This window comes from Pseudopipra pipra, chromosome 3 (genome assembly GCF_036250125.1).
Source record: "Pseudopipra pipra isolate bDixPip1 chromosome 3, bDixPip1.hap1, whole genome shotgun sequence".
Classification (NCBI taxonomy): Eukaryota; Metazoa; Chordata; class Aves; order Passeriformes; family Pipridae; genus Pseudopipra; species Pseudopipra pipra.
The window spans coordinates 49,731,408-49,743,742 of record NC_087551.1 but is presented as its reverse complement, the minus strand read 5'-3'; the positions used below and the strand labels follow the sequence as shown (position 1 = coordinate 49,743,742).

General features: G+C 36.3%; 1 protein-coding gene across 6 annotated transcripts in view; it reads right to left on the bottom strand.

Annotated features, from left to right (window-relative positions):
* Positions 1-12,335, bottom strand: part of STXBP5 (syntaxin binding protein 5) — a 98,606-nt gene that overhangs the window by 63,006 nt on the left and 23,265 nt on the right. For all 6 annotated transcript variants that reach the window (XM_064649075.1, XM_064649076.1, XM_064649077.1 and 3 more), the window contains exons 3-4: positions 8,476-8,557; positions 7,597-7,697 (exon numbers count right to left, since the gene is read on the bottom strand). In XM_064649075.1, the coding sequence (XP_064505145.1) occupies positions 7,597-7,697; positions 8,476-8,557 (183 nt within the window). The remainder of the gene's footprint in view (positions 1-7,596; positions 7,698-8,475; positions 8,558-12,335) is intronic.

The following is a 12,335-nucleotide window of genomic DNA, read 5'->3' as shown; positions in this document are numbered from 1 at the left end:
CAGCTGCTTCTTAAGGCAGCTGAGAAATACCTAAGTTCAATATCTGAGTTGTGGTTGACACTAGTGGTGTCAAGATGGAGTAATGGGTAAACGTGTTAGAGAAAGCTACTCAAGTGTCTTGTGATGTCATGGTCTGGTTACTTTTTGAGTCATGTCAGGCATACCAAGAGGAGTTCACAAATATGTAGTGCAGGGTATTTCATCATGGTAAGGAATCATCAGATCTTTAGGGTGTTTGGTGTGAATTCCTTCAATACTGAAAAATTCTTTTCATTTTTGTATCAGTTGCCTCAAAAGGCACCTAGGAAGTCACAAACTCTGACTTAAAATAAATAAATAAATGGTCATTTCAGAAATGTAGCTTTCCCACAGAAGACAGAAAAATTATGCTTGCCACAGATGAAGAAGTCTGTCAGATAGGCAGGGCTTAAAGATTAGAGGTCAAATTCTGCCCAAGAACAGCTGGCTATTATATGCCTCATACCACTGTGAAAGTCAGTGTGAAAGGAAAACAGCTAACAGGGCAACAGAGGCAATCTAAAAGCTGACTCTGAAATCTGAAATTTCTGAGTAACAGGATTCAGCACACTGGTTTGTCTCAGTGCCAAAAGGCAGCAGAAGGCAACTGATGCAATTACAGTTCCATTGACCACACTTGCATGTGGAATTCTGCACAAACGCATGGCCTCAAGACAACACTTTTCAAAGGAATCTGATCTTCATGAAACAAACATTCACATCTACAGCAAATCCAGGGAGTCAATAAATTCATTTTCTTCTGCTAATTTCCTGAAAGAAGATCAAACTCCTAATTACATCATCTAGTGGTTCACCACTAAGTTAAATTTTTAACCTCAGCAGCTAAAAGGCTTTATATGACACCGTCAAGTAAATAGACCCAGTGATAACTTCTTTTCACTCTAAAGAAAGTAATTTTAAAAAGGCTAAAAAAAAAAAACACAAACCTTAGTTGCGTGCGAGAAACTTAGTTGTGTTGTATATTAAACTTGTAGCCGATATATCATTGACTGCAAAGACTCCAAGTATTTAACTTCTCAGATCTATTGTTTTGAGTATGTATTTGTAATCCAGGGCAAAAGAGAAAAAGCCAGGCCTTAAAGGCTGAAGTGAAATAGTGATATTTATACAGAGAAAGGGGAAGAAAAAAACCACAGCCAGAAACACATAAACAATATCTATCATTACCTGCTTTCACAGGCAAGAAAACCTGTATGTCCTTCTGCTATCCACAAAGTGGCAGAATTGGTCAGTTTATAAATTCAGTGAGGTGGAAGAAAACTCTCAGAACTAACCTCTGCTAATGCACAGGCTGGGTACAAAATTACAGTATCTAACAAGGTAATATATGTGACAACAGTAGTTTAAAGTCTTATTACTAATGAGAAGTAAATACACTCTCTGTAGACAGAGTTTGTGTTTCAAGCACAATGTTTAAGTTGCTGTTTACAGCAAGATATAACATCAGAGATATTTTAAGCATGATTTTGTAATTCTGAATTATGCAGTTTCATGTTGAGAAAAACTATTTAAATCTCACAGCATAGAAGCTGACATATTAAAAATTAAACTGCTATCAATGCATTCAGGGATCAATATGCAGAGCACTCACACTAAACGCTCAGTTCTATTTTTATGCCATGATTCTGATTCTTGCTTTGTGACAGCATAAAGACATGTAAACTATTTCTTTTGGCATTACAAGAGGGAATGTCAGCTCAGGAAGGATGTTAAGTCTTGGATAACAAAACAAAGTTTTTGGACTTGTATATAAAGCTGATTTGCAGCACAGGAATCTCAAATTTGTCATCCCATGCTACTTTTACTTTTTTTTTTTTAATCAAGTTAGTCTGTTCCACCCTCTTAAACTTGGTGTTGATCTGTAGTGTGAAAGGTCAAACATGCATCACTAACCAGCCAGGGACTTTCACAGATCCTGTTTAACAGTTCCTGTATTGTAGGAAACTAAAGCTAGATTAGGTACCTATCTCAACTTCCTTTCAATATTTACTCTAATAAGAGGTGTTAACTGCATTTATTTCAGAGCTAACCTAGCCTAACAATAATATTTACTACTAAGTAAATTTAAACAAATTTGATGTGAAGCTTTCATTACATGTTAACACACAACAATTTTACTACGCTTAGGATATTTTTACATAGATATGTAGATGACAAAGAAACTAGTTTGTGATTCACTGAAGATATCTTAGGGAAATACAAAAGCTAGGCTACTAAGTAAGTTCACACTTCAAAATTATGCATTCTGAAAAGAGGTACTACTTAGGACACTTCTAACTCACATGACAAGTCACACAGGCAACTGTTCCCCATATAAGCATCATTATGTATTTTTGTCCTGGCCCCTACACACTGATTCCCACAGTCAAGGAACAGCGGTCAAATATGACATTGGTTTACTATCTCCTAACTCTTGTTTGGTAACCAGAACATGAAGCAGCTGGAAACCCTCACAAATGCAACAAACAAAAGGCTAGAAAATGTGCAGAACTACCTTATTTTTCACTATGCTTTTGACACCTGTCAGTAATTTCAGCTAACTGATTTGTTATACATCTAAAACTTCACCAATCCCTGCTTCAGAAGACTTGCTTCAAATTACTAACCATCATTGTTATAAAATACAGTCAGGAGTTTATCAATCTATTAATGGTCATTTATCTACAGACTCTCAACTAATTTAATGATTCAACAGAAAGCAGCATCTTTCAAGACTTTTGGCCACTGCTTTTAAAGAAATGTTTTGCTCAGATCTAAGAAAATGTAAGTTACCCAATGAAGACATTTTCCACAGATCAAAACAAAGCCTTTAATGGCATAAAATTATATCAAAAAAACTCTTTCCCTACTCCCTGCTCTTAAAATTAATGAATAGAAACATAAGAATTCACATTACTTTCCTATCATATACTAAAGACTGCATTCTGAAATAATTTTCAGGTGATTTAATACTCCAATTTTCACGTAAATATACAAAAATACTTAAATACATGACACAAGCTTTTATAAACAAGCTACACCCGGGGTTTTTTTCTTAACTGAAAGATGTTCAAAAGACCTGAAAGCAAGGTAGCCAAACTCAATTACCAACAGGATAAGCAAATATGAAATCTAAAAGTTGTGTTCTTAGACATTGGGCAGTAACTCTTCTACATGGTTAAAGCAGGGAATTAGCCAGAGCTAGTAAAAGGCTGTGCCAGACGAATACAGCATTCACTAATAAGTAATAGCTTTATCAATTCCTTTTTTAATTAATTTCTTTAAACATGGTTCAAGAATAGTTTTCAAGACTAAGAAAATCCTTTCATCTGGATAGCTAACTGCTACAGTTAACTTTCTATGCTACAATCTTTTAATTCACATCTAAACCTTACACAAATCCCGATTTAGAAATAAAATCTGAATAAAAATTCACCTGGGACGTTGAAATTCAACTTCTTTTAAACAGGACACAAATACTGCTTTTCTGCAATGTCAATACACTTCCAGGTAATCCCAATCAGGTATATAATTTTAAACCTTAGCATCTACAGATTCCTAGAGCAAATACTGATGCAACTAGAATAATTACTTCAGTCATATATTAAGAGTTCCAAGACATTTAATCTCCCTTCACAAGCTGACAAAGTATCATCAGTGAAGATAGTTACAAGCCTGTGTTGTAGTATTTAATACTTCAAATAACTCCTGTTTGAGAAGTTAGTTATCCTTATGAGCAGATATTCCCACAACATACAATATTTCAAAAATTTTATTAATTAGGTTTCTAACAACTTTTGTGCTCATGAATTGAGAATGTAGAGGCCAAAAGAAGTTGACCGTAGTCACGGGATGGATTGTGGTGCTGCATTCTCCGCTTCCCCCCACCCAGGCCACACTATGGAGCTGAGAAATGCTCATTAGGCCTTGGCCTTGATGAAGTGCACTTGGACTAAGCCCCCCTTAAGCTTATCAGAAACACTGTCTGTTCCCAGGAACTAACATGTATTTAATGAGCACCTGTTTTTAACAAATAGCCTTGGAAATTCATTTTTCTTGTGTGACTAACAACCCAAGTAGAATAATATTTTTGTTGTTGAATCTTCAAAGAAAGTTATCGACTCAACAGCCAGGATGGAAAATTACTATGACTAAAGCCCACTCTCTCGCAACCCTATAAGGAGTGGTCCAAAATGAGACCCTTTTGAACTCTTGATTATAAGAGGTTAATGTATATTAAAGCCCACTCTCTAATGACCCTGTAAATAGCAGTCCAAAGTAAGATCCTTTTGAGCTCTCAATTCCCAGAGGATAAGGGGCTAATGTGTATGTCTCAAACGCTGATAACCAGACGGCTGTGGAGCCAGCCAAGGACTGTTAGTAACTAACAGACAAGAATTGTTGGTAATAATCAAGGACTATTGGTATTAACACACCATGAGAAAGAATAAGATTTGGCTGGAGAAGGGGGGCCAGGTGGAGGTACAGAAGCACTTTTCCTTTAGAAAGAACCACAGCACAGTACAGTGCAAGCAGAGGAATGAGTGGCAGGCAGTGAACATGGACTATAGGGTGAGATTAAGACTACCAAAGACCCCTGAAGCCCTCTGACCCATTTCCAGAAAGGCCTGAAAGAACAGACTATGCATGATAACTAATTTACATAGAAAGCACGAAACCTATCTTTGGGGTAGAGAAACCTGTCCATAAAAAGGAACTCCCCCAAGCCCGGGCAGTGCCCCCAGGATCCTGAACGTCTCAACAGCCAGACCGAAGCAGCTGGATCAAAACTTATCACCTGGATTGACGCTGAAACCAGGATTGACATGCCATCAGATGGATTGATGCTGGAATGACTGCTGATCTCTTTCTATCTTTTCTCCTCTTTTTCTTTCTTAAATTCTCTCTTTTTCCCCTCTCTTTTCTCTTTTCCTCTTTCTTAATTCATCTCTCCCTCTTTAACTCCTCTCTTCCCTCTCACCCTACTCCTATATCCAAAACTGACAGCCATGTGCTTATATAGTAGGTCAGGGACTAATATACCCATTTCCATGCTAACTGTGTAATTTACTAATAAAACTCTGATTGTTTGCAGACCCTCTGACTTTTGTTGTTCCTTTCAACCAATGAGCATTTATGAATCTTAGGTGCTACCTTCCCCTTAAGGATGTGTTCTCACAGAGAAGACCCAGTTTTATTCGTGAATGCTCTTCTCAATAAAATTCGTAGTTAATATACATCATAACTGACCTAAGCAAAGCCCATTTACTTCAATTTCATAAAACATTTAGATATAATTAGGTATAAATTAGGTGTAAAAGCTATTAGGTATAATTGATCACTAAGAACCCCTAGTGTTTTAAGGGCATCTCTTTAGAACTATTCAAGGGTGAATTTTTTGCAGTTCTCTCAAGTTCAAATCAAAATAATTTCCTGGTAATGCGATTACATATTATTGTTTAATGCTGTATTCTATAAACTAGTTGAATGAAAATAGAATATTTGAAAACACTTAACAGTCATTCAGCATGACCTAAGTGGCTATGCCAATGTACAGATCTGGGATCTTAAGTGTTCTGGCTACATTTATATGTTATTGTAATGGATATGTCAAGATTAAAATTGCTAGAAGAATAAGCCCTTGTCTCAAACTATACTGACACCACTCATGGTGACTATGGTGCTCTCATTACCTATCTTAGCAAGGCACAGGTTTTCCCAGAAAAAAACAGTACTCTGCCCAAAATTAATAACTAATACAGCCACTAAAGTGACATCAGTACCTAGAATCCTTTCTACCCCTACTCCTCTTTCTGATAAGAGTTCTGTGTCTGATAAGACACAGTTCAAGTCCTGTGACAGGTTTTGCTATTGACATCATCACATTTACAGAAAAAAGACAGTTAAAAACTTTCACTCTGTTTAACCACAGATACCCATACATCTAAAACTCTAAGCCAGTTTACAACGGATTTGCACACAATCAGAATCACCTCCTCAGATACCTGTTTTAAAGCATTAGTTAGAAGCCAATGTTTCAGGCTGCAAATCATAATTTTATATTGACACTTAAGTAGGTGCTACAAGAGAAAAGTCATTAAAAAAAAAAAAAAAAGGAAGGGAGAGGGAGAAAATTCAGTTTGGATACACTATCTCCCACACTTGGACAATCCTCATTAAACTAGCGGTTGTAAATTGCATTTCTCTCCATTTGACTTTTATGCTGCATAAAGGAACACTGTCACTCCCTTGGGGAAAGAATTTTGCACTGTCAACAAAGCTTTCTGTTTTCTGTATAACAGTTCAGAATCATGCAATGCTTTGGGTCTGAAGGGGCCTTTAAATACCAGTTAGTCCAATCCACTTGCTCAAGGCAGGGACATCTTTCAGAATATCAAAGCCCATCCAACCTGTTCTTGAACACTTCAAGGGATAGGGCATCCACCGCTTTTCTGAGCAATCTGTTATAGCATCTCACCATCCTCACAGTGAACAATTTCTTTCTAATACTTAATCTAAATCTTGCAGTTTAAAGCTATTACCCCCTGTCCTATGCCTAAAGACGTCATTAAAAAGTTTATGCACTGTGATCTTAGAAACAACTTCAAAAAGGACTTAGAATCACTTAGTCCTTTACGCAAAAAAACCCCAGTAATCTGCATTTATGTTATTTCTGACAAAACTGTTTATAACCTGCTCTTTAAAACTACAAGGTTACTACATAACCCAACCAACAGTTTGTTTAGCACTATGTACGACACTACACTAGAAGGTATTATATAAGTATTTAACTTACCTCTTTCTATTGCTATCCATTACTTAGAGCTTATTACTTCCTGCTCTATTTAACAGAGATACAAGTCACAGATTATTCTGTGTTCTTGCTAGTATCCTTTGAGCTCTCCAAGCAGTCCATCTCTAATGCATACTCCTCAAAAGCAAACACAGCATTCCAGTTGAGACTTTATACATACTGGAAAAAAAGGGTTGCTTCCTAAAAAGGAAGTACTACTTGCAATTAAAAAGAGGACTTTTTTTTCCAGACATTTAATCAGCAGAATTTTAGAAGTTTAATCTTAAAAGTCTCCCTAGAATGCTTCAAATGGTGTTACTTGAGTCTCAAATGTGTTAGTCGAAATGCAAGTTGTTTTCAGCTTCTCTGACACACACAGGAGCTCTAACACTGCAGAACTTCAATTTGTCATGAAGGGAGAAAAACTTCCAGGTAAAAAATTGAACTAGTACTCCTGTTGTCTTGTTGGTGCATACACTTCCTCTTGTTCCAAAATTACTTTGCAGACATGCATTTAAAGTATTCTATCCCTCCACATTTTAAAGATGTGAAAACTGATGTTCAACAATGCAATATGTAAAGTAATAGAAAAATCATCTCAGTTTAGGTGACTAGTGTGTCTAGTCACAAGTACTATTGGCCCTAACAGACTGAAATTCAAGCCCAGTGCAAATCCAGTTTCGATTATTTAAGAAGTTATGAATTGGACTGCATTAATAAATCTGATCTTACAATAGGACGTAGTGTGATGCTAAGGGGCAAGGTAATAATAACCCAAACCCTACCGTTCTCGGTTGAATTTGAGTGAATGAAGTATAGCAGGTCTCTTCTGACGCAAGTTCCACAGGTGTAAGGTATCGTCAGCCAAGGCACTCACAAGAGCTCCCTACGAGAAACAAAAAGTTTTAGTCAACTTGTTTTCATATCCCTAGTAACAGCACATCATCACAGGGGAAATATATCACGTATTTATCACCAGGATGAAAAAAAAATTATAAGCAGGATATAGTAGGAATGAGGTAACTGATGTGATCACATGTTCAGCTTGCTCACATTTGGTTCAGAGCTATACTGAGAGGTGATGGGGAAGGAGCTTTTTCCAGTGTGTGCACATCAATTCCTTCATGCCCATGTCTGTAAAGAAATCAAGCAATGAACTCAACTGCTAATATCTATGTGCTGACAAAGCTAGAGATGTCCCTCTTCAAATCTGTCCCTAGCTAACTCAAGTACAGCACTGCTGCCAGATGTCAGATGCTACATCCCTATAAACACACACCTGAACTTGAGGGAACGTTATTCAGCTCGTGTCTAAAACAGTAACTCTATCAAAATAAAATGAACTACCTAGTGAAACTGGCAGTACTATGGAAAAAGTACTTTACCACTTCTACAGATAAGTTGCAATGTTCAACAACATGAAGAGATATTCCTATTAAGTTCTTGCTTATTACAAAAAAGAGCACTCTAGAGACAAAGATATTTTCAGCAGTTAGTCAAGCATTTTCTAAAACTAAAAAAGTTAATTTATTTATAACTGTTTTTACTGTTTGTCATTCATGCTAAGTCATTTGCATTAGCTAACTTTTATGTTTGCTTAATGAGAAATTAAAGAAAATACATTCTGTATCTTCTTTGAATTACACATACATCATTTTACTAACCTCATTAATCAGGAACTGAAGCTGGATTACTGCAGCTCCACTATCATGTTGGCAGTAGCATTCAACTCCTGGCCGACCAAAGCTGGAATTGGCACCATTAAGGAATAATTTGTTGCATGTAACAGAAACAAACACACACCACAAGCAACATTTTCACTTTCACTAATATCACATTCACACAGGCTGACATCCTGCTTCTAGCTAGGGCACTCAAAATATTTAACCACACAGAGCAGAGTGGTCATGAAAACAGTAATTCATAAAAGCCACAAAGTAACACAAAGAAACTAAAAGGCACACCTTGAAATAGAAAGAAATTAAAAGGCAGACCTCGAAATACAAAAAAAATACGCTTAACTTATAGTTATTTAAGAGATTCTTCATCATGGAGAACATAATATTAAGTTCTTTGAACAGTGTTAAATATCAGAACTAGAATAAAATGAAGTTAATCCAAATAAGCATCATAAAACAAATGATTACATTTTTCAAGATCCTTCTCTCCTTTTTTTAAACATTACTTACAGAAAGAAGAGCTCAATAATGCAAGGCATGTTAAAAAAAGTCTGCTGTAACAGAGGTGAAAAGATCAGTAGTCAAAATACAGAAGAGTCAATGGAAAATTATGTATAAATTAAGCTTCCAGGATCTCTGTATCAAGACTTCTGGATTCACACCAGCTATGAGATAACAAAAGCTTGCTCATTTTCTCTCTCACTCTTAGATCAGTCCTATACTTCCATAATGAGTATTGATAGAAGTAGCAGCAACACTGCTCCTTCAGTTCTCCATAGGTGATTCATTTATTAGCTGCAAAGATTATGTATTTCAAATGTGATTATCCACTTGCTTTTGATACAAAATTAAGTAAGTTCTCTAACCTCTAGGAGACAGAGCAGAAATAACATAAGTCCAGATGAATTATGCAAAGTGGTCAGCATTTCATCATCATAGTTTGCCCATGGTTTCTGGAGTATAATTTGTCAGGGCTGAGCAACTCTTCTTTTAAACAGGCATCATAGCTTTTGGAAGAAAGGAAATTGTCCCAAAGCTGTATTAAAAACAGGGAATATTATGTACAATTTTTTTTCTCTCAGTATATGATAGAAATTAATAAGAGTACAATTCACACCCATTCTGCAAGTTTTCCATTTTCTGAGAAATTGCTGATCAAAACCAACGTGGATACAAATACTCACAAAAGATATGTGCATTCATGCTAGAGACAGCTGAAAGGCTGAAAAGAGTATTAGGCTGCATGTAAATCAAAACTCAAACACATCTCCTGCTCAGCCTCTAAGCTGGTGAAATAAAATGTAAGTAGAACAACAGTGAGGAAAAGTCTGCTTCAATGCACTGTGATAGTTTAACTTTTAAACTTAAATAATTCTTCTAGAATTCTAATGAGTCTGCATAACATCCAGCTAAGTGATGAGATACACACTAAACAGATGCTGAATAATCCAGCAAACTTAATACCAGCTTTCTTCCCCAAAAAGAATTAGTAGCTTAATTTTGTTCTCGCATGGAAGGACTTAGAGTCAGCTTGCCTCACCTGTTTTTTTTTGCTTTTATTTTACATTCTTAGCAATATGGTTATTTACAAAGCAGTCATCTGTATTCCAGTCACAGTTTACAGCTTTAAAAAAAAAAAGAGCGGAGGGGGTGTTGTCCCCATAAATGATACCTTCCTACACAAACTCAGGATACTTTTAATGTGAAGTCGTTGCTTTTACATTAACTATGGATTGACTACACAAATTGCCAGACTGGAAAAAACCCACAAGGAATACCATAAGTTTCAGAGCTGATTGGCTTCAGCCTTGTTCATGCATCTGTATTCACTTGAATTAATAATTATTTGCAGAAATAGATGAAAAGTAATTTCCAAATGTGAAATTCTGATTCTTGTTATTTATCTGCGCTGACACAAGTAGTTTTCTAATAAAAGAAGATTTTCCCAGCCTGTCCCCTGAATATCAGCTTTCAACATAATTAAATGTAAACCTTGTTCATTCATCCACCCAGAGTTTATTTGGAATTGAGGCTCTACAGCTACCTTACCTCAAAACCAGAGGAGTACAACCCAGAAAAAAACAGAAAGCCCACAGATTCCTTAGGTTACTTCCCCCTTTAAATTCTATACTTCAAATGTTTTCTGTAAGCACTTCTGAAGCAAATATTTCTAGAAGCACTGTTACAGCTGGTCAGTAAAAATTTCAAGATTAAGAATGCTTCAATGTTTCCTTAAACAAAAAATTCTTTTACATTTTCCAGGACACCTGAACCGTTTTTCCAGAAATCCGTAAATATGCAGCACTGAGAATAAGATTACACAAGCTTTAAATATGCAGAGCAAATTTCTCTGACAAATTAGTGAAGATCTGAAAATAGAGTTTGGCCTCTTCTATAGTGCTTACTGTTATAAAAAAAAAAAAAAAGCCCTTGCAGCTACTCTTACTTAGTTCCTTTGCTGAAGGATTATGTCATCCTCACTTTTTCACCTAGTAGTTAAAATTATTCTTCTCATCTCAAATTAATATCATCCTCCTAACCAGCATTAATCTTCTTTTCTAAAGCAATGCAAAGCCTTCCAGTTTTGCGGGGTATGCTGAGTTGAAAAAGCATGTCACTTAAATACTGACTGTAGAAGGATAATACACGCCTGTTTCAGTACATGTGAAGCACCTCTCAAACACACAAAACAGGCAGCACGCCAGGGAATGCAGTTTGCCCAAATCCTCTATACTTGTGTATGTGTCCTGAAGGCAAGAGAGCTCACTGTGCTAAGAAGTGATCATCTACTATATAGTGGTTCCCAAACCAGGCAAGAATTATAATGAATAATGACAAGATGGGCAAAGCATTTTAATTATGTAGACAGGAAAAACTCTCTGCCAAAGCCCTAGAATAGCTCTGGAGGAAATACTCTGCTCTGAGCAGTTTTCTAATCAAAGACCCATTCCTTCTTCTTTCACGTCCAAGCAGTTCATTCTACTATTTCTGCTTCAACCCCTGTTCCAAATATTAAGAAATTGGATAAATTAATAGCAAGGTGTACTTCTGAATATTGCTTCTGTGTTCCCCACTGCTACTTGGAAATTAAACCTGGAAAACACTAGTATTTCACTGTCTTCACTGCACGTTTTCTGAAAAAAACAAGAGACAACAGCTGTGCCTGAGAGAAGGAAGAGATAACATACTCATGTCCTAACATCAGTGTTCATTTTCATAACTGCTAGAAGTGCAGGTCATACATAGTAAAAGCACAGTAGGACCTTAATTTAATATCACATAATAACACTGATTTTACTTTCATTTATGAGAAAAGGCAACATTTCCAAAAGATATTTTTTCCAACAAGCTTCAGACTTACGCTTATACTTCGAGCATTTGCATTAGCAACATGCAAGTTTTCTCTGCAAAGCACTCTTTTTTTTTTAAGTTATTACTCTTATTTATAGCTTAGCTACATGGGAGCAACTTCGTGCACATCTGCCCTTAGAAATCATGTTTGAAAGAGAGAATTAATTCCAGAATAATTATAAAAATGACAGAAGAGCAGTCTTCTTTTAATTCTTTAGTTACTCTAAGTAGATCTAGGGGATATTGGGAGATTCGTGATTTGTGGTTGACCCATCTGACATCAGAAACAGTTGAAAAAATTGTAAGTATCAATTCAATACTTAGCATAAGGCAGTTATCACAGAATCATTTAGGTTGAAAAAACCTTTAAGTTCATCAGGTCCAATCTCTGACGGATCACCACCATGGTGACCATGGCACTAGGTGCCACATACAGTCATTTCTTGAACACCTCCAGGAATGGTGACTCTACCACCTCCCTGGGCAGTCCATTC